This window comes from Antedon bifida, chromosome 9, assembly GCF_963402885.1.
Source record: "Antedon bifida chromosome 9, ecAntBifi1.1, whole genome shotgun sequence".
Taxonomy (NCBI): Eukaryota; Metazoa; Echinodermata; class Crinoidea; order Comatulida; family Antedonidae; genus Antedon; species Antedon bifida.
The window spans coordinates 17,698,896-17,723,688 of NC_136234.1; the positions used below are offsets into that span (position 1 = coordinate 17,698,896).

Below are 24,793 nucleotides of genomic sequence, written 5' to 3' on the forward strand. Positions count from 1 at the left end.
TATTGAAAAAGACTTAAGAATTAAGTATTAAATATATTTACACGAAACCAAACTATTTCACTATCGCCAATGCCTAAATGAAGACCTGATTTGTTGTCCTTTTGATAGCAGATCAGTGTTATACATTTAGATTCGAACCCTTGTCTTTGTGGTTCACATGACCTGCTCCACTAAGCACAGACGCATCCGATTTCCTCTAGTGATAAAACACATTACATTTATATATGTGACGCTAGAATGTTTACATTACCAAAACCATATTTGTGCTACTGTTTAACTATATAAATAACAATGTTGAATTGAAATTCACCTAATGTATGATCAGGACTTGTTTATAATACATACAAAATTAATTTATAATTAAATTACAATTCAAACAGTCTGGCGTCTGACGAAACCATAATGTATATATGGCGAACAATTATTTTGTAATAATGACCGACTTTATTCATTTATCTGTAATGTGTATTCACAATGTATTCACCGATTGGTATCGTATTGCTGCAGATTTTTAACAATTTGTTTTTGTTTTTTTAATTAATTCAAATATACCTGCCTGCATCCATAAAAAAGTCATAAATAATTTTTGTAAAACGTAGTTAACAAAAGTCCACACACATTCTGTTGTATTTTAAACTTGGTTTAGTTTGTCCCTCTCAAAATCAACATATCATGACTGAGTGGACCGACAGACATACTGACAAACCGAACCGAAAATCCTTCAACCAATTGGTAAAATTCACATGAAACAATTTGGGCGAAATATGTTATTCAGATAAAGTTCTGATTTAAAATATATTGACAATAATCTAGGAGTGACCAACTGTCTAATGATCGACTCAAACAGATGACAGTAACTACAACATACGGATGACATAAAACTATCTACGATACGTTGCTGCTTGACCAACAGACAGACAAACAGACAGACTGCATGGACGCAAATATGGGTTCATAAATAGCCATTAAATAACTTTATAACTGCATTTTTTAGCTGGTCATCTGATCGGCTGCTTGAAGAAGACTTCAATATACACTTATCGACTAACAGACTGACATACTGTATTACCGACAGACATTCTGATAAACCGCCTGACCGAGTTGACTAATTTAACATGACTATAACGACTGACTGATTAACAGACTGATTCCTGACAGAGCCAACTGACTTTAATAAATAAACAAAATTTTCCACATCTTAGCCGTCTGGTTAGGCGTTGTGTTCATATCGTTTTACTTTAAAGATGATGTGTAGGCCTACTAAACAAGTGTTGGTTCCGTTTCGTCAGCTTACCAACCCAGGCCTAACAATAACAATCTTTGAATATGTTTATAACATAAACCACCAATGGAAAATTATATTTCAACGTTCCATATTATATAGGGTAACATTACTCCACAAAGTATTACTGTATTGTCAATGTTAACGAGCAGAGAATACAGTCTTTATCATAATATGCCAACAATATTAGATTTAACAGTATATTATAGTATTTAAGTTGCTTTTCTATAAAAAATGTATTTATTTTAAAACTTATTTAAGTTGTAAGAACATTGCTTTTATTTATTTTTGCAATATATACCTCTTCATTTATAATTTATACCAACTTGGTTGCTGAATTTAAAGGTTTTGAAATATTGTAAATACAGGAGAGGAACCAAATCTTTATTTAAGATTTTTAATTATTTATTTAAATATTTTAGGCTGCTGGTCGGCCAAGAATTTGCATGGATCATTTTGTAAGCTTCAAACACACGTGCCAAAAACCACAGTTATTTTAAGAGTTTTTAGTTTAAAAAATTTTATCGCAAACGGTTCTTCTAAAAGACTCTTCTAAGAGTACTGTGAAGGCCAATTTACACAGACGAGCGGTAATAAAAATATAGAATCTATAAGTTACTCCTTATGGCCATTTACATTCGTCACAACGCGGAGCGGACGGGTGGTTTCCGCTCATGATAATACAGATTCTACGTGGGACAAGCTACGCGGGTTTCCGCTTTCCGTTACCGCTCGTATGTGCAAATTGGCCTTAGGTAGGCGATCATAGAATATAGGCCTGTGCCTCCACAACTCATGTTTGCCTCGTAAAACCAGCTTTGATATGAATTCTTTTCTTTGTGGAAATCTAACTGTATTTTCCAATGGATTGGACGTCAACCGTCCTTTTCTATATTTTCACAAAGACAAGACATATTAAAACATGATTATTGATTTACAACAATTAGTATTATTATTTATATTTTGATTTAGATTAAGAAAATCACTTTTAAAGACGTATAAATTATCAAATGTAATATAGTTTACCAAATGATCTGAAATAATATAGACCTTTTGTGCTATAGGTCCGTATCGTACCTCCTTACAATGTTATTATAAACTACCGTACCATGTTTCACGTTAGAATAGGGGCTTTTGGGATTTCATGATGTCGTCACCGAACGTAATAGGGTGTAACAAATAACCGCGCATGTTTAAAAGCAATCGGCGTTGTGGTAGCTATAAAATACTACTATACATCACATTTTTTGCAGACGATCGATTATCACAAAGCCGATTGGTTTGTACGCATGCGCTGTGTAGTATCGTAGTGTTTTGGTGTCACACGTCATTGAAAAACCTTTAAGCATGGTTGCCAAGGTTGCAACGCAAGGTGACGTTACCGCACCGCAACTAATTTGACCAATCACAAGCAGTGGACGATTTAATAACCAATGACAAGCGACAGCTCGAATTATCCATCGCTTGTGATTGGTCAAATGACTTGCGTTGCGTCCTAAGTGGAACCGGGCTTTAGTTTTACCTAACGTGTTTGTTTATTGTTAAGACAATCAGAACACAAGCTGTTGTATTTTGTCTTATTGGTTAACACCCATTCATACAGTAGAACTATTTTAAATACAAAATGACAATAAACATTGCTGTTATTTAACACTCAATCTTGTCTTTATTACTTTGCAAATAGTACTTATTTTTGTTATTTATTTTTTTTTTTTGTGATTGAGTATTCTTTATTTATCACAATAGCGCGTACAATTTTCAAGTTATCATTCTGATTTTTTTTTCTGTGTGAATAGGTATAGACTTACAGGACATGCCTATTGAAATTCAAGAAAATTGGTCTATTGATAACTTCACAAATAAAAAAAAGAAACATTTGTATTCTTTAACATGGGCCGAAATATCAACATGCGCCCTCTGTGGCAATGTTGTGCCAAGTACTTCATTCAGTTTCTGAGTGCTTTTATATCATTATCCGTCGTTAGATACAACTCGCCAGGAAGTTAAGATATCTTTGTTTCAGGCACGAAGCACACATGTCCAGGATTTGAACCAGAAACCTATGGAACGCCTCCTCTGCCTTCAGTTCACATTTATCATGCAGTACACACCAATCGTCATGCAGTACACACCAATCGTCATGCAGTACACACCAATGGTCATGCAGTACACACCAATCGTCATGCAGTACACACCAAACATCATGCAGTACACACCAATCGTCATGCAGTACACACCAATCGTCATGCAGTACACACCAATCGTCATGCAGTACACACCAATCGTCATGCAGTACACACCAATCGTCATGCAGTACACACCAATCGTCGTTCACATTTATCATGCAGTACACACCAATCGTCATGCAGTATACACCAATCGTCATGCAGTACACACCAAACATCATGCAGTACACACCAATTGTCATGCAGTACACACCAATCGTCATGCAGTCAAATATTGCGTAATTTATACCGCCACCTATCGACAAAATCGAATATCACGTGACGTTTATTAGACGGCTGTAAAACTAAGACTATTTAAACTTCTTTTATGGAATTCAATAATTGCAATGGCCTCCTAGCCGCGCCTGTGTCTCGCATAATACATTATTGTATATATAAAAAAACAGAGCATTCACAGAGATGTGTAGCGGTTAAAATAAGTACAGTATGTCAAACATAAAAGAAATCTAGAGTCGATGGCCTAGTTTTACAGCCGTCTAATAAACGTCACGTGATATTCGATTTTGTCGATAGGTGGCGGTATAAATTACGCAATATTTCACTGCATGACGATTGGTGTGTACTGCATGACGATTGGTGTGTACTGCATGACAATTGGTGTGTACTGCATGACCATTGGTGTGTACTGCATGATGTTTGGTGTGTACTGTATGACGATTGGTGTGTACTGCATGATGTTTGGTGTGTACTGCATGACGATTGGTGTGTACTGCATGACGATTGGTGTGTACTGCATGACCATTGGTGTGTACTGCATGACGATTGGTGTGTACTGCATGACGATTGGTGTGTACTGCATGATAAATGTGAACGACGATTGGTATGTACTGCATGACCATTGGTGTGTACTGCATGACCATTGGTGTGTACTGCATGACCATTAGTGTGTACTGCATGACGATTGGTGTGTACTGCATGGCGATTGGTGTGTACTGCATGACCATTGTGAACTGAAGGCAGAGGAGGCGTTCCATAGTAACCATGGGATGTAATAAAGGAAGCTATGGGTAATTTATCTTTTTTTTAATATATATTAAACACGGTCGAAACCAGGTTAATGTTTGTGAATCATTGTATAAAAATCACTAGACCTAATCACGTCATTAAGTCCAAAAAATGGTCATGCAGTACACACCAATCGTCATGCAGTACACACCAAACATCATGCAGTACACACCAATCGTCATGCAGTACACACCAAACCTCATGCAGTACACACCAATCGTCATGCAGTACACACCAAACATCATGCAGTACACACCAATCGTCATGCAGTACACACCAATGGTCATGCAGTACACACCAATCGTCATGCAGTACACACCAATGGTCATGCAGTACACACCAATCGTCATGCAGTACACACCAATCGTCATGCAGTCAAATATTGCGTAATTTATATCGCCACCTATCGACAAAATCAAATATCACGTGACGTTTATTAGACGGCTGTAAAACTAAGGCTATTCAAACATTATACTACAGCAACTCACGCTGTCTACTACTACACCGCACGTGCTTTATGACTAAAATGTCTGGAAAAACTATTACAGAAATCTTGGAATCTATAGGACGTAAAGCACGTGCGGTGTAGTAGTAGATAGCGTGAGTTGCTGTAGTATAAAGTTTAGTATAGCCTTAGTTTTACAGCCGTCTAATAAACGTCACGTGATAATCGATTTTGTCAATAGGTGGCGGTATAAATTACGCAATATCAGAGCCATATATATAAAGAGTTACGACATTGGATTATAGTCACGTGATATGCAGATCAATTTGTGTCAAACTTGTCTCCGTTATTGCATGTAAAGTATAGGAGCAAGAAAATACTTTAAACTTTTTCTTATATTTAAAAAAATGTAATTGCACATTTTACGGTGAAATATCGATGTGCACAGCGTACAGAAGTACTTGCGGCAAAGAATATTGCGCGCGCGTGCGCTAGTACATTATAAAGTTCGATTGATTGATTTTGGAACGAATCATCCCATAACTACGTCCTATTAATAACAATTATGTAATATTTTCAATTCATAATGCATGCTTTGATGACTAAATAAAATAATAAAGTGTCGTGGATATATTTGTTAATATATTGAATAGGGTATGAACAATATTAAAATAATAAAGGCAAATTATTACAAATGAAATGATGAACGAGTCTCTGAAAGTTTGTGTCAAAAACACACAGAGAGCCATATACTGTATAAAAAGAGAGGTGAATTTGTGTGTTTTTTGTATTGGTTCATGCTTTGATGTATCCTGACTTGCATGTAGGCCCTAGCATTTATTCTTTTGTTATTATAGACACAATATATATACGTTACCAAATTAATACCATTAATAAAATTAATTACTAAAATAAAAACGGAATATAAGCGTTATTTCATAGACAAAAAAATCTAAAAATAATGCATGAACTATAGGAAAACGCTATACAAAAGAGACGCGCGCGCCCTCAGCGTGCGAATTCTTTGACACAAAAATGGCTTCTAATTTTCAATGTCGTAACTCTTTATATATATGGCTCTGCGCAATATTTGACTGCATGACGATTGGTGTGTACTAATAATATTAATAATAACTTTATTGAACAGACGCTTTTAGAACAGCGGCACACGTTTTATGACGGTGCGTTCAAAAAAAAAAGGAAAGGAAATGAATTATACAATAGTAACTTTTGATGGAGTATAGGCCTACTGTATATAAGTATATTTATTCATTATTATTATTATTTACAGTGGTACTATTTTTATTATTATTTATGTTTTCCTAATTATTTTTATACTTTAGTCTTATTTTTAGTATTTTATTAACATTTTTATCTTAGAAAAATCATGATTTATGTTTTGAGAGTTATAATGAATATAAATTTTTAAGAAGAAACCTCCATGTAACAGTTAAGTGTTGTTTACAGTGATAAAATAATTAATAATAAGCCAAACTTAGCATGATAAATGTGAACTGAAGGCAGAGGAGGCGTTCCATATTTTTTTTTTTTTTTTTTCTTTTTCCAAAATGACCGAAAATGGAGAATCAAAGAACGATTCGGCAACGCAAAATAGGCCTAGCTGTTCTAAAAGACGAAAAATATCTGTTGTTTTAGGAGCACAATGGGGAGATGAGGGTAAAGGAAAAGTTGTTGACATGCTTGCGACAGAGGCTAATTTTGTTTGTCGATGCGGGGTAAGAAATGCAATCATCTAGGCCTACGCGGGAGATTAACTGAGTATACTTGCCTACTAGGCCTAGCCTAGGCCAGAGCCATATATAGAGAGAGTTACGGCATTGCGTTCACGGATTTTAGAAAGTCACGTGGTGTGCACGCCGGCCATGTTTGTGTCCAACTATGCCTATGTAGCGTATGGAGTCAAGTCATTTGCTTAAAAAATGTATAACATTCACAAGGCTTTAAATATCGAATTTAATATCAAAACAATCAATTTGTTTAAAGGTTTTTGTTAAGATAATAACGAAATCATAAAGTTACTGCGAACATGATTTTAAACAACAAAATGTAAAAACAATGCATTACTATATAGAGAATCGCTGTACAAACTAAACGCGCACGCGTAGAGCGTGCATGGAGCGCACAACCAGAGCCGTTCCGAAATTGCTATTTTTTTTGTTTAAATCATGTTCGCAGTAACTTTATAATTTTTTTATTATTTTAACAAAAACCTTTAATCAAATTGATTGTTTTGATATTAAATTCGATAATTAAAGCCTTTTGAACGTTATACATTTTCAAAACAAAAGGCTCAACTCCATACGCTACATAGGAATAGTTGGACACAAACACGGCTTCTAATCCATTCAATGGCGTAACTCTCTCTATATATGGCTCTGGCCTAGGCCAAGCGGTCACAGTGCATTTCGGCCGCCAATCATTTCGGCCGCCGGTTATGGAACGACCAAATTCATGAAACTACAAAAAAGACAAAATATGGCATGATCATTAATTTCAAATTGAAATAGTCAAAAATAACTGTACATTATTACAGTGAAAAAAATAACTTTACCAAGTCTATGGAATGCCACACAGAGAACTAGGCCTATGGCCATTTAAACCAGAGATCAGTTGTGCAATGGGCTAAATGCAGTTTTTTTTGCCGTTTGTATAGATTTAAAGTTATATTATTTTACCGTTTGAATATTTTGATCAAAATGAATATTGATTAAGTAGGGGCCTACACACAAATGATCTTTGAAACCGCAGCTAACGATAACTGTAAATATCTGAGGTGATTTTTCTTTGTCATTGTCGGTCGCATTTCGTCATAATATTAGGCGGGCTAAAAATCTGACGCTATAAACAGTTACTATGCGCTAAACAAGTAGTCGTATCTTTTTTTATGTGGTCTTCTTTTAGCACACTTCATATTAAATTTCAATAAACATTCGATGACGCGCGATGCATTGTTTATTTGTTTGACGAAATATCAAAGGAAGCTCGGGTTCGATCAATCACGTGGAGATTCTTTTTTCTCTAATTCTTTTTTCTCTCAATCATTAACCTTTGACAAATTGTTGCAATGTGATTGATGACTGATCATGCGCACTTTTATTGGTTGAAAAATTAACCGATATTTTGTTTTGGCTACGGAAACGGCGGCATAGTCCTCTATTGAGCTGCAAGCCGCTAAAACTAACAAATCTGGGATTCCCCTTTTAATTATGTAAATGGTGACGTTTTTTCTATATATAAAATAAAAGCTACACATTTTAAAGTAAAACTGGTGTAGGGCTACGTATCAGTCGGCAAATGAGATTGTTTTTAATGTATCGAAAAGTGGGAAATCCTGCCGGCGAATACGTCAAACAGTTGGAATGTATAAGGCTTAATTTAGGCTAGTGTCTTACCGTAGTCATTCACAACAAATAGCTGATAAATACAAAGTATTTAAAAGAGACGCTAGTTTTTTAATTTGTTCATTTGAGCTCATAACACAATATTTCCCTTTTTTTCTATTGTATGTTTCAATTTTTAAGCACTTGAGTTTACATGTATCCCAAACGTAAAGGTTACAGGTATATGTTTGACAGTGAGGTACGTATCGTATCGTATAAAAAGATTAGATTGATAGGGCGGCACAGAAAGAATGTCCTAAGTTGTTATCGATACAAATAATGAAGTACTAATACTGGTAAATAATTTATAAAATATCTAAATTAATTTCCGACATTTAAATAATACAAAGCACACATACTTCTTGGCACCTGTAAAATAAATTGAGAACAAAAATTAGGTTTAATTTAATAAATATTCGCTGAAAATATCATTAATATTCACTGTAGTGATGACAATGTGCACGCCATAAATATCGCTGCTGTTTACGTTTCTGGAATTAAATGAAATGAACAATACATATTTTGTCCTTTTTGGCGCTTCATGAATTTGGCAATTCCATAACCGGCGGCCGAAATGATCAGACACCGGCCTAGCTAGCCTAGCCTAGAGATAGTAGTAGTAGTAGTAGTTTAAAAAATACAACATAATTAACTACTAGGCCTGCCTGATCTTTTGATATATAGATGTATAAATCATGAATGATTCCACCGAACTTACCTAACTTACCTTACTTAACTTCCACCGAATAACTATAGTCACGTGAGGCATTTATTGAATAGGCAAACTGGCTTAAAATGTGACATGTTTCGAGAAACTATTCTCATCATCAGAAGAACAGAAAACAACGCCTAGAGTACTTGTATACCAATATGACAGGTTGTATGTAAATAAGGAAGTAATTAGCATGATAAAACAACAAGGAATGTATAAAACAAATCCAAAGTCCTTATATGATGACGTCACACACGTACCAGCACCCTATTGGCGGAATTTTGACATAATGCAATTTTACCGTACCTTTAGCAAACGGAAGTTAGGATACGGTACTGTATCTTTAGCCTCGGCGATAAATAATAGCCTAACTAGCCTAGACTATCAATCATGCTTTGTTGTGGTTGAAGTTTTTGTACAAGTCCAGGCCTAGGTGTAGAGCTAGCTCGAAATTAGATGAGCGCCCTCTATTTTTCTTAATAGTTTTGTAGATCATTAATTTTTTTAAACAAAAAAAACAAATTCTCTGTGCCTGTATACCATTACTACCTATGCTTACAATGGCCTAAACCTCAGACCGGAGGACTAAGTAATAAAAAGTGATTAACTACAGTATAATTGATGTATTTATATATTCAATCGTACAGGGCGGCAATAATGCTGGTCACACTGTAGTAGCCGAGGGTCAGGAATATGACTTTCATCTGCTTCCAAGTGGTATAATTAACAAGGATTGTACCTCAGTAATTGGTAGGTATACTACTATGATACAAAAAAAATATTCTAAAGCTTTGTTCACACTTAGCCCAGATAGTGGCCAAAATTCAGAATAATATAAGCTACCGTACGCTATCAAACTAGTGTCCACATTGTAGTGATATTCCCAAATATGGTAGTGATATGACATCATCATGTCCATACATATTATGTGCACATCACATTTTTTTGTCACATAAGATTTGATAGTGTAGACAGAGCTTTAGAACAGTTCACCCATTTTTCACAATCAGTATGAATGCAGTTTTAGATGTACTGTATGTACTCTATACCCAATTATGATGTACACACAAATATATATGACACGCTAATACTGTACAAGTATATTTGCATCCCATACGTTTGATATTTTATACCCAGCGGCAGTAACAATAGCAATTGCACTTCCATTTTATGCAGGTTTATCACTTTGTGTTCTCTATATTTTACACAGGTAACGGTGTTGTAATCCACTTGCCCGGATTATTCGAGGAAGGAGAGAAGGCGGCCAAGAAGGGTTTGGAGAATTGGCGACAGAGGCTTAGAATCTCGGATAGAGCTCATTTAGGTAATACGCTTACCAAATATAAGACAAATGGGAATAATTTAAAGACTATAACTTATCTTATTTGTAATTAATATCCAGTTCCGTCATGTTTGTTTGGGTGTTTCGCCCATTGTACTATAGTCAACTCTCCAATATCGGACTCTCTGAAAACCAGAAACTCTCCTAATACCATACTTTTCTTGAAGTCCAAAAGTCCCAAATTCATTTTTACCATTAGAAACACATTCCGAATACCAGACTTTCCAGAAAACTAGAAATATTTGGCCAGCTTTGGAGAGTTGACTATCTAACAATTTTTTTTCCCATTTTTCCAACAGATCTGATAATTTTACTACAAATGTGGATCCGGATACTCACTTTTTTTTTAATGACCAAAACCTCTCTAAATATTACAATCCCAGTCAGTTCCCGACCAATATTAAATCTCACGAATGCTTTTCCACTATCCATTTTAACTCAAGAAGCATTTTAAAAAATCTTGACCAAATCAAACAACTTCTTGAAATAGTTAATCACCAATTTGATATTATTGGTGTTAGCGAAACATGGCTCAAACATGACAACCCTTTAGTCCAACTACCCAATTATCATTTTGTTTCCAACCACAGAACTCATAAAGACGGTGGTGGGGTTGCCTTATATATCTGTGATGGCCTTGAATTTTTCCTTAGAAATGATCTAACTCTGCAACCCTCTACTTCTGAATCTATCTTTATTGAAATTGTTAGACCCAACCTAAAAAATATTCTTGTTGGAACCATTTATAGACCGCCTTCCCTTGACCCTAAACAATTTACTAATGAACTTGACTGTGTACTTTCCTCTTTATCAACAGAAAACAAGATTGTCTACATTCTTGGAGATTTCAACATCGATATCCTTAAATACGACACTGACAACAATGCTCGTGATTTTATCAACTCGCTTTTCAGTAATAATTACCTTCCTTGTATCCATAGACCTTCCCGTATCAGTAAAACTTCTGCCACTTTATTAGACAACATTTTTACTAATCAGATTGAATACCAAAACACAAGTGGTCTACTTTATAGCGACATTTCCGATCATCTTCCTGTCTTCAATATTTCTCTTCTCAACGCTTCCTTCCCTAATCTTAATCCAAATAAAAACTATACTTTTAGAAAATTTAACCTTACTTCACTGGCAAACTTTCGTCTTGAAATTTCCACCCAACAGTGGATTGATGTTATTAACACTGATGACCCAAATAAGGCTTATTCACACTTTGAACTTATATTAAAATCAATATATGATAAACACTTTCCTCTCCTCAAAAACGAAAAAAAAAATAATGGCCTACTTAATTCAATTAAACACAAACATAAACTGTACTCTAAATTTATCCATTGTCCCACCCAAAAAAATGAAGCAGCCTTTAAACAATTCCGTAATAAATTAAATACTACAATTAAAGCTGCAAAAAAAATCATTTTCACAAAACGTTTCTCAAACACAAAAATGATATTACGGCAACTTGGAAATCAATTAATTCCCTGCTCAATAAATCAAATAATACACATACAAATACTTCTTTCAATTTTCACGGTGAGTTGACCAATGATTCCAATATAATTTCAAATGCCTTTAACAAATATTTTGCTGAAATCGGCCCTTCACTTGCTAATAAAATTCCCAATAGTAACAGATCATTTAAAGACTTTTTACCCAACCCTACCCCTAACTCAATATTCTTTACTCCAGTCAATGAGGCCGAAGTTTTTAAAATCATTTCTACCTTTAAAAACAACAAATCACCCGGTATTGATGATTTCCAAACCAAGCCCATCAAACATATTGCCGATCTCATTTCTTTTCCACTTACCCATATTTTTAATCTTGCTTTATTAAAGGGTGTTTTCCCAGACAGGATGAAGTTTGCGCGCGTTACCCCTATCTACAAATCTGGAAGCAAATCTGATTTCTCTAACTATCGCCCCATCTCTGTCCTCTCTATTTTCTCTAAAGCTTTAGAAAAGGTAATCTACGATCGTACATTTTCATTTATCTCAAAACATGACATTCTTCACAAAAATCAATATGGCTTTAGAAAAGGTCACAACACACCCATGGCTCTCATTGACTTAACAAACAAAATTGTTGACGCATTTGAAAGTGGTCATCTAGCCATCGGCGTTTTTACAGATTTGTCAAAGGCATTCGACACAATAGCATCATCACTAGACTTTCTTCTTTTTTACCCCTAACATTCTTCGTATTCTTTACTGCCCCTCATCCTGCCTTATCTTAACTATTGCAATATTGTCTGGTGCAACTCTTATCCTTCCAGTATTAAAAAACTTCAAACTCTTCAAAAAAAGGCCATCAGGGTTATATCTGGCGCCCCACCCCTGTCTCATTCATCTCATCTTTTTTCAAAGCTTAATCTTCTCAAAGTCTCCGATATCAATCTAACCCAACAAGGCTCGTTCATCTTTTCTTCTATTAATTCTAACCTTCCCAAACATCTCTGCTCCATGTTCACTCCAAATTCTTCAATTCACTATCATCATACCCGTATTTGTTCAAAATTACATATTCCAACCCATAAAACCAACCACTTTCAACACAACATTAGGTATTAACTTTTCCTCGGTCAATTTTTTTTTATTTTTTTTTTTTTATTAGTTATCTGCTTGGTAGAGCGGATAACTCCTTGTTATTGTATGAGATCAATATTTTTTTTCTGTATTATGCTTCTTTCCATCCTTCCTTTTTGTGGATCGCGGTTCTCTAAAATGTGTAAACATAACATTTCATAACTTTGACAACATATGGGCATTTACGTGAAGTTGTGCACCTCCTATTTTTGAATGACGTCATAGTTGCGCAACGTGACTTACGTGCAATTTTATGATTTTCAATGATTGATCATAGATTAAAAACCAAAAGTCATTTAGTATTGACACTTTGACAAAATTTAAGTCATATCAGGGGCAAACTTTCTACGGATTAAAAATGGCATGTTTCACAAGAAGTTACGCGCGCACGCGCATTTAAAATTTCAAAATGCGCAAAATTAATTTCTAATCAATCAATTTTATGCGTTTCTTGTCATTTTGAGCATGTCAAAAATTCCCACGGGCGCCCAATTTTTTACGCACGCGGTGCGCACGTAGCGTTAAAAACATTTTTTTTCCTCTTGAATTATATTTTTCAAGCCTTTCCTAGTAATTTTAAAAACAATTTAGACCTTTTCCAGTTTAAATAACGCCACACGAACATGTTGAATTAGACAATTCGTGCGCGTTTTTTATGAAAAAGCTTTAAAAATCGTCAAAATAATGTCTTTTTTTAAACAGTCATAGTTTCTAAAGTAAACCGTGAACCGTTTATTTTTATTACAAAATCTAGAAGTTGATGAGTTGTAGATATCGGATCATGCATCGATAAGGCTAAAAAAACATTTTGACGTCATCGTATGGCCACACGAATGTAAAATATAGGATTTTTGTCTCTTTCGTTATTGCTCATCACATTCAATGGAGCGCATCACGCTTAACAGTATTCCTTTTTCTCCTACATTTATATATTGTGTAGGTCAATCAACTTTCTTTAGCATGAGATAAAAATATTTTAATTTTTATGACGTCATCATGCCTAAAAATTTTAATTACGTGGGTCATTAATTTCATCTTTACAGTAAATTTTAATCTGTAATAGCTCGTAAGAATAAAATGTGATAATCACGATTAAAACGTTTTCTGGAAGCTATTGGATTGTAGATACGAATTCATGTAAACATTTTGCCAATCGGATGTTGTGACGTCATCATATGGCCAGTTGAATAAAAAAAGTCGTATTTTCATATTTTGCGTAATAGTTCATCACATTTAAAAGGGTGCGCATCTATATTTTACGTATTCAAATTTCTTCTACACATTAATATGTTGTTCCTGAGATAATTTCCTTCTGAAATTGCTATCTAAGTGTTTCATTTTGATACCGTCGCCATGTTAAAAATTGGAATAACTGGCGGGTCCTGTAATTTCACCTATTCTACACTGTATGTAATATGTATACAGATTATACTGTTTACATGTATATACTATATGACACAAAATTGACAGAATTCAGCACTAACAGCATATCATATTCTTCAGTTCTTGTCATAATGCCATAATCCTTATCTGTGTGCAATATTCCAACGTATGACGTGCACGTGGCGTTTGTCGTGGTGCGGACAACTAACTCGTCAAAGTGACGAGTTTCATGTCTAGTTTTTTATTTATATTTTTTTTTTTTTTTTTTTTAAATTTTCATTGTCTGTGTCAGTAATAGGTACGCCCTCCACAAGATGTTTTTTTCATCTTTCTGGGCTTGTACCTTCTTCTTTCGAAACTTTGTTTACATATATATTGTTCATTGAAATCTATTTTGTATATGAAAGGAGAAAATAAATGTTGCTTTGAATTGAATTGAATTGAAGCTCAAAGGTGTCTGGTATTGGGAGAGTTGAATGTATGTGGAATAGTATTTCAGGTAACTAGCCCAGCAATTATTCCCAATATGAACACCCTTAAACAATGGAACAGTCAAGGGGCTGTAGCTGGACGTATAAACGTTTCTCAGTATGGGTTGCTATTCTTTAAAAACCTGATTGTAAATTTATATTAATTAATGAATTATTAATTTAATTATCTTATTTTATTAGTGTTTGATCTGCATCAACAACTCGATGGCTTACAAGAGAAAGAAAAAGGCAAAAACAGGTATGGATAAAAACTGATGATTATTATTAATATCAGTTTTAATAATTTATGTTAATGAGTAACAGAATATGTGGTTGAAAAAGAAAGAGTGGAATATGTACATTATTAATATGTTGTGTAAAATTAATTTCAAGGTAAATCATTCTCGACAACAATACACCATTATAATAAAATGTTTCTGAATGTATTTAAAATAATGATTATAAAATAAATAAAAAATAATTAATAAATTAAATGTGAATGCTTACTTAATATTTTGACCACAGTATTGGCACAACGAAGAAAGGAATTGGCCCGACGTACTCTTCAAAAGCAAGTCGTTCCGGCCTGAGAGTCTGTGACCTTGTGGGAAATTTTGAGACATTTTCTGAAAAGTAAGTAATATAATGTATTATATAACACCTAAATAAATTCCTGTCATTTGATTGGACGATTGTGGGTCACATGGCGTGCAATAGTATGCACTATTAAACGATCGTTTAATAGTACTTTTTGAAACATTTTTCATTTTTGTCGTCTGGCCTCAGTTTCGTTTCTCTTTTAAACATTTGTGTACGAAAAAAAAACGTTTCGCGGATGAAAAAAAATCTAGTACACAAATTACCCTATGATATGGCTCTGTACTGTGAAATACAACAGCGACACCTGTCGTCTGGTCTCAGTTTCATTTGTAAACACCACCGCGAGATATGCAACAGCAGCAGATATTTGTGTACGATTTGGACATATATGTACTAATTTCATTCAAAAAGGCATTTAAATTAGCTTTAGATCGTTTTTGGTATTTTGATTAATTAATGGGGACATCCCTACAAGACGTGGAATTGTTGGAAAACCATAATTAGCCTAGATAAGTTCCAATTGTCTGTCGAAGTTTTGCCTCTCAGCCAAACTACTACTAGGTCTAGCCTAGGCCATGCTAGTATTAGGCTAGGCCTAGTCTAGGCGTTTTAGCCTTGCTAGGCCTAAGATTGTTTGGTCGTTTGTTGACATAATTAACACTAAAGTAGGTGTGTTTATAAAATCCATATAACATTTAATATAATATTAAAAACCAAATGTTACTGTTTTTAATCAATGTAAATGAAATGTAGGCCTTTGGCTAGGGCTACCTTACCTTATTTGATTCAAATGACAGGAATCTATTTAGATGTTATATAAAACAAATAATGAATGTTTTATATTCGTGTAATGGTACAAATAATGGTGAATGATGAAAGGTTATATTTCAACTCGGCGTTGCCTCGTTGAAATATAACCTTTCATCATTCACCTCATGCCATTATTTGTACCATTACACTCATAAACATTCATTATTTGTATATTTGATTATTGTAGATAATATCCTTGGCCCTCATTATCATTTTTCAATCATACCAGCTTTTTTTTTTAATGAAAGTGAATCCTCTATCATTCTCCCAAGCCCTAAAATAAAAATAGGTAAGAGAGAGTGGAGGTGATAAGGTATTTCCTTTAGTAAAAAAAATAAATGTTTTAATAAATAGTATCGCACTAAAAAAACTTTACTAATCTTAAATGGATATAGTACTCGTAAATGTAAATTCTAAATGTAATATTTCTTCTATTCCTTTTTGCAGTGTCAATGCTACCAAAAATAGATTTTTATTTTTCGTTTCAGTGCTGAAAAAGATAATTATATTGACCCTTTTTTTTTCTCTCTTTTGTGGGGTCACCCACATTTATTCATTCTGTTGTTATACAACAGTACATTATACAAGTATATTTTATGGTTATTGAAAAATATTTTAAAAGTACAATTATTTACTACTTAAATTTACTAAATATTAATAAATGCATTCAAAATTAGCCAAAATTTTGGTTTGTTTCATTTTACAGTTAGAGCAAATTGTTTCTTTTATTAAATCTTAGTTCAGTACACACAGTTTGTATATTAGTTTATGTTTTGACCTTATATCACATCCATTACAATTAAAATTATACACCTATACATATATAAACCTTCACGATTAATTTTAAGTTTAACATAGTTTCTATATTATATGTTACATTTTATGTTTTGCATTTGTTTCATTCCATTTATGTTTGTTTGTTTGTTTGTTTACTTATATGTTTTACATTGTGTTTCTTTCAGTCTATGTTGTGTTGTCTTGTGGCCTTATAAGTATAATTTTATGTTTTATTCATTTCCTATATAACGTACTATCATAGCAGCCATGCTACAATTATGTATTTAAACTTAATTTAATTGCTTCTTTATTACATTTTTACATCACTTTGTAGTAACTGTTAGTACAGTTATTATTTCCATTATACTTTTAGCCTTGCATGTTTATGTAATATATACTGCAGCCTGTACTGTACTACTGTAGTTTTATATTTTATTATTTTAGGCATAGACATAGATATACTTTATTGTCACATAATAAATAGGCCTACATTACATTCGTAATAAAAACACCATGTAAAAACATCAAAACAGAAAGAACAACACCAAAAGACAAAAAAGATAGAAAGATAAAAACAGAAAGTTCCCATATAAAAATAGATTGTAAGTATTTCAAATGTATTAAGTAATAATGTAATATAATTAAATCACCTATTTTAACTAACATTATACAACCACATCATAAAATTATACATAAGTCAAATACATCGTAGGCCCATGCACAGCTCATCAAAAGCAACCACAGCAATTATCTCACAAACTGTTTGTTAAAGAGATGAATTGAAGAGGGAATAAAGGAGTTGTTAAACCTATTTGTTTTTGTCAAAGGATGACATAGTCTACCAGATCTCCACATAACAAACGAACTATGCAAGGGATGGGCAGAATCAGACATTATGACTTTGGCTTTAGCCAACATCAATTCGTTACACATGCTATCTAAATCCTCAGATTTGGTACACATAATTTTATCTGCTTTACTTATAACTCGATAAAGTTTGTATTTGTTCTCTTTGGTGAGGCCGTTATACCAGATACTACAACAGAAAGTCATAACTGATTTAACAACAGAGTCATAAAATAATTTCATTATAACTGTATTCACCTTAAAACTTCTCATTTTCCTTAGAAAGTAGAGCCTCTTGTTACATTTCACCGTCACAGCTGTGCTATTGCTACTCCAATTTAATTTATCATCCACTAAGTTACCTAGATATTTATGTTCCTTTACCGTTTCGACATAGTCCCCATTTAACAATAACTGCTCATGATTCTGAATCTTTCTGAAATCTACAATAATTTCCTTTGTTTTTGATGTATTTAAATTTAACTGAAGGAAATTATCTGAGCACCACTTCCACATAAGCCAGATTAGCTGAAGTATCATTATTACGGATAAGGCCCACAAGACATGTATCGTCAGCAAATTTAACGTGAAAACATTTTCCATTCTCTATGGGCTGTACAAAATCGTTAGCATACAAAGAATATAGCAGGGGTGACTGAACAACCTTGAGGTGCACCAGTATTACATAGAAGGGGGGACGATACTTCACCCATAAATTTAACAACTTGAACTCTATCCTTCAAAAAATCTGCAACCCATAAACTTAAAACAGGGTTAACGTCCATAGCACATAGCTTATCTTATTGTTTAATTTAGATTCAAAAACCTTGTCAGAGTGTCGAAAAGAACATTTCCAGATCTAGACGTTAATGTTGAAAAGGAGTTGGAACGATATAAGGTAAATTTGTAACTTTCATTTAAGTTTAAAGTAATCAGTGATAATATAAATCAGGTTGTTACATGAGCGACTCCTAAACTGATATACAGTGGAATCATACCATCCAGACCCAACAAAGTTTCCCCTTAATAGGAGCGTCTCCTGAATAGGGGTTAGCCTGTAGTGTTAACAAATATATTTATCTTATTGGTATATGTCTCCTTAACAACTTGCTACATCTTTTAATATTCTTTCCAGGATTTTGCGAAACAGATTTCACCGATGGTAACAGACACCATATTCCTAATTCATAATGCAATGGAGAGCACTGCCGAGAATACAATTCTGGTAGAGGGCGCTAATGCTACGATGCTGGATATTGACTTTGGTGAGTGGACGTGTGTTAGGTATTACTATACTATGTAATATTTATTTATTATATGTTTATTTATATAATTTTTTGTTTTTTTTTACCTTGTTTTGCACCTATGGAGGTACCTATCCATATGTTACGTCGTCAAATTGCTCAATTGGCGGAGTGATGACTGGTCTTGGAATACCAGCGTGCAGCATCGGTGAGGTGTACGGCGTTACCAAGGCGTATACCACACGTGTTGGTGATGGCGCATTTCCAACCGAACTTTCAAATGTATGTAACCAAATTGAACAAGTTTATTTAATTTAGGCCATCTTTTTAAAAAAAATTATCCTCATTTAATGAGCTATACAGTATTTGTAAGCACTGAAGCACTAGAGCGTAACCATCATCTGCACATGCCTAGAAAGAAATTGTGATGGTGCTTTTCCAACCGAACTTTCAAATGTACGTAACCAAATTGAACAAGTTTATTTAATTTAGGCCATCTTTTTCCCAAAAAAATCCTAATTTAATGAGCCATACAGTTTTTTTAATCACTGAAGCACTAGAGCGTAACCAGCCTCTGCACATGCCCAGAAAGAATTTGCCATTGTGATAGTTCCTATTACTGCATAGGGTAGTATGGTATATCGCAAATGTTCATTTTTCTGTTGGTTTGAGAGTAATATATATTGCATCTATTATTGGTTCATAGGTTTCAGTTTCGTTCACTTATCTTATTGTCAATTTAAATCAAATATGTAAAGTTCTGTCTACACTATCAAACTAGTTTGACAAAAATAGTATGATGTACCCAAATATAGTAGTGATATTCCCAAATATGGTAGTGATACATCATCATGTCCATATATGGGCACATAACATTTTTGTCACACAAAGTTTGATAGTGTTGACAGAGCTTTACACAAATTAAATAAATGTTTATAAACAATTTCTAGGACCTGGGAGACACTCTTCAACAACGTGGCTGCGAGTTTGGAGTGACGACAAAGCGAATACGACGTTGTGGTTGGATGGACACTGTGTTACTAAGTTACACGCGAATGATCAATGGATTCACATCGTAAGTTGTCCACCAATCCGGGAAGAGTAAAAATGTTTACAGCTGCAAAACTTAGACCTGGTTCACACACGAGTGTAAAATAATCTAGTTCAGGAGCTGTCCATTAGCATAAACGATCGCAGTCCGTGTGTGAACGGCCGATCTGGATATCACAATTTTTATGTATTCAATAAAATATTCAAACTGATCTGGAACAAACTATATGAATGCATACCTTTGTATTTTAGATAAAATAACCATAAGTGTGTCTGAACACAGCCTTAAACCCACCCATAAACCCATTTCCCACACTAATTAACCAGCATTTTGAGATTTAAAAGCTTGTTTTGTTCTACTATAGGCTAGCCATGACCAAGCTTGATATCCTTGATGTTTTTGAAGAAGTTAAAATTGGAGTTAGTTACCAACACAATGGCAAAAAACTTGATTCTTTTCCAGGTAAATTTCATTCACATTTATTTGAAATAGTCAAAGAAAAAAACAAAAACATACATTTACAATAAGTTTTCAATGATAACAATAAATAGGAGTTGTTTCAGGGATCGAAAAAAGAAGTAAAAGAACAACTGCATAACATATCATTTGCTAATGTTAGATATAATAATAATCTATCATAATAATTTATAATATAGAAGAAACCATCAGGACCAAATAAAGTTCCTTTAATAGAGTTGGCTACAGTGTTACATTTGTTACATTACCGAAAAAAAACCCCATCTAAAAAAAGCCATCGTCTGTGGTTTGCAAAAGTAATCTTGAAATCAAGCCCACTGGGCTTCTTTTCAAGATAGATGGGCTTCTTTTCGAAATAGACTGTATATATTTGAATGTCAAAGGAATAGAAATGCATATTCGTGTTATCATATGGTATCAATGTATTATCTTTTTCTTGTCTGCTTCCTTGACAAATACGTAAAATTGGCAGGGAATGTCTAAAAAATCATGTTGTAGTAACAATTCACAAAATATACAGCATTCATTTTGCAAACGTAATCACGAAAAGAAGCCCGTCTCGAAAAGAAGCCCACCCAAGAGTCCTAAATAAAGAAGAAGCCCATGGGCTTCTCTTCAACGTTTTACGGTATCTTTTAACTAACTTTCCAAACTTCAGTTTATATGATTATCGATGGATTCAACTTGTTTTTTAGCTCACCAAGATATTTTGAAGGAGGTCGTAGTAGAATACATTACTATGCCGGGATGGAAAACCTGCACAGAAGGGATTCGGTCATTCGATGAGCTCCCGGCTAACGCCCAAGCATATATCAAGAAAGTTGAGGAACTTATAAAATGTCCTAGTAAGTTTTTCAATCAATTAATTAAACCATTTTAAAATATACTATATCTTTTTATATACAACTATGCCATACTTCAGATCATTTGTAAAAAATAAGTGTATTGAAATAAAGGAAATTATGATAAAATACAGTACAACATTAGAATAATTTAAAGATATATTGTCTCCCTGAAATAATCATTTAAAAAAACATTTTTTTGAATATGCCATTGTTATAAGAGAAATCATTTTTTGGTTTGTTTTTTTTCTCATATCAAAGTGAATAACTTCATTAAATAATAATAATACCCTGGATTAATATAGCTGTTGTGCATGTTGTGAAACCTCTAAGCGCTGAACATTATTACCCCGGTAATTTTTTCGATCAAACACGTATGGAAACATATTCCCATAATGCAGCTAGTAATCAGTGCAAAGTTGTGTCTTAATCTAACTGCAAAATGGCCTATTCAAAGTCTGATTTTATTAATCTTTATTTTTCATGATTTTGGGGGACAATATATTTTTAAATAAATCAAATAATACCTAATGTAATCATATCCACTACGTTATGTCTGAAGACTACCCATAGATTTTGACAACATTTTTTATTAAGTCATTATTTTTATTTTATAATTTGATGTAGTGATTGTATACTTTTTGATATTGTTCTACTTTTAGTCAAATGGGTCGGCGTGGGCAAGAGTCGTGAGTCTATCATTACAAGATTTTGAGAAGTATACAGCACAGGTTTCAACAATGCACAACTATCATGTCACATTATTTGGGTTCTTGTATCATGTCTTCATGATATAGATTGATATACAGTAGTTGGTAGTGTGATGGGATTCTAACAATAACATATATATGCCATTTAAAATGTATCAATTGTCGATCAGTATAAGTAGAAACCAGGTTGGAAAGTCTGTATGTACAGTATTCCTTTACTATAAAAAAAATCCAGTCAATATTTTCTTCTTCCCTGTTCTTCTTCCCTACTCCACTTCCCTGTCTCTTCCCTGTTCCTTGTAAAGGCCAATTTACACAAACGAGCGGTAACTGTAAGCGAAAAACCACGTAGATTGTCCAACAAGAATCTATTCTGAGCGGAAACAGCATGTCCGCTCTGCGATTTGTGTAAATGGTCATAAGAATTGTCTGTGTAAATTAGCCTTTATGTGGAAGAATTGTGTTAAGTATCCTAGTCCATGCGAAATGGAATCTACCTCTAGTAAACACCTCTGAAAATATGAGAAAATACAATTGTGTAAAAAATGTGAATTCCAAATATTTTTTTAATTAAAAGAAAAAAATGTAATTTGCTTCACAAGCAATCGTAATTAGCATCGTAAAATTTAGAATAAGGTGAGCGTACTACAAAATAAAGTTATAATTTTTATGTAAGTAGTACATTACAGATAGCCCCTCCTTTTAGACACCCTATTAAGGGGTCAATTTCACATGATAAATGTTTTAACGCTATATCTTAGCCCTATTGTTATGGGGACATTTGTTTGGCCCTGAAGCTGTCCCCTTAATAGGGGCTCTACCTTATTTCTTTACATTTACAAGGATTCAGTTATACACTACATGATACAGGTACTTAATTTGTTGGAATTGACGCATAAAAATAGGTTTACAATGTTTAATAATAATAATTTTTTTTAATATTCTATATTTATTTTGTTGTTATTATATTCATTTTATATTATTTTAAAATATATAGACAACAATTCGCACACAAACAATATTTTTTTTAAGGAACTCAAAGGGTATGTATGTATACACTGAAATATAATTATTGAGGTAGCATTCAAATAACCAAAGAGGCTCCTGGGAAAACAGTGTATATTTAAAATTCTAATTATTACTACTGCCTGAAACAGGCTGAATTCTGCCCTTTGACAACTTAAATGAGTTATTTTTTGATATTACGTTTTACTTTTATGTTAGCACTGCCACACTGAATTATATTTTGTTCAACGGTAACATTGAAATAATCAAAAAGGATAGCAACAATGTATTTTTAAAGTTATTTGTGTCTTTTGTCATGCCAAAATGATTTCAGTTTAACTTGGTTATTTTATTGAACAAAGGATACAGTTGTTTAGTAAGTTAGTACAATGCTAATCATTTTCCATAATGTTTTGAAATACTGATTTATTTAGGACACCTCTTTTGAGACACCTCTATTAAGGGGTCATTTTCCACTGAAACAAACAAGGGATAATATATATTTTGACATTTAATATAACAAACTCCTATACAGGGTTCACTTTGTTTGGTCTTGGCTTGGAGGTGTCCCCTTAATAGAGGTTCTACTGTAATTTTGTTGCTAGTAGTAGAGGCTTTTTATCAATTAATTCAAATATATCGTATTCATTTTGTGCCTTAATTAGCTGCTGTGGGTATTAGTTTTAGCGATTTGTTCAATTACATATGAGTATCCTGTATTTACATTTATTAGAAAAAATGTTATAAAAATGGTACATACTTATAATTTTCTATAATACAAAGCACAGAAACAATATGGTTCTGTCTATGGAGTTACATTAATTGTTAGAATAATGTTAAGTGGGTGAAGTATGGTGGTATATTAACAGTAGACAATATAATTTGAAGAAAAAAATGTTTGTTACACGTTCATTTTATTGACTCTTGATCCAGATAAACACGCATATACTGTATATAAATCCTTCTCCAGCTATTGTTTTCAACACTCTTTTGTTGATTACATAGTGATAGTAGATCCTCTGTAAGGAGATAGAGATAAAGTCTTTTATTCCTTGAAGAGATTGTCCTTGGGTTTTCAGTGTAGTTTTTTTTTTTTTTGCTTTAGTATTTTTTATTTACAATAACATCTATTTAAAAACAGTGGTTGCCAATGGAAGACTTCTTATCTATTACTATTCTACTTGCATTACAGTACCAATAACTTTATGATACATGATTAATTTTTTGAAGGTATGATTACTGAATATTCCTATAATAGAAGTTTCACTTTGCGCTTATTTTTAAATGTTTACTAGTTTACTACTTCATCTGAGATTATATTAATCTCTAAAAATATTAAATGTTGAATCGAGTTTGGGTTTAGGCTATCTAGACTGAAAGTAAAGTATTTCAGTTTAGTAGAAAATAAATGATATCCGACTTGTTGACATTCGTAATTAGTGTTTTGTAACAAATTAATAGTGGAATAAATAAATAATTGTAGAAAATAATGCTGTACTTTTTGTTTGTTTTTTGAAGAGCGCCCTCTACATATCAAATCACATT

General features: G+C 33.3%; 1 protein-coding gene across 1 annotated transcript; it reads left to right on the forward strand.

The window, feature by feature from the left end:
- The first annotated feature begins 6,546 nt into the window (after positions 1-6,546).
- LOC144851945 (adenylosuccinate synthetase-like) lies at positions 6,547-24,713 on the forward strand. The gene is made up of 12 exons (XM_078709616.1): positions 6,547-6,714; positions 9,739-9,841; positions 10,302-10,415; positions 15,088-15,145; positions 15,412-15,519; positions 18,736-18,817; positions 19,055-19,184; positions 19,291-19,445; positions 20,114-20,238; positions 20,579-20,676; positions 21,387-21,536; positions 22,196-24,713. Exons 1-12 carry the CDS (start codon positions 6,547-6,549, stop codon positions 22,246-22,248), a joined length of 1,344 nt encoding a protein of 447 aa, XP_078565742.1. The 3' UTR covers positions 22,249-24,713.
- Positions 24,714-24,793: the final 80 nt, after the last annotated feature.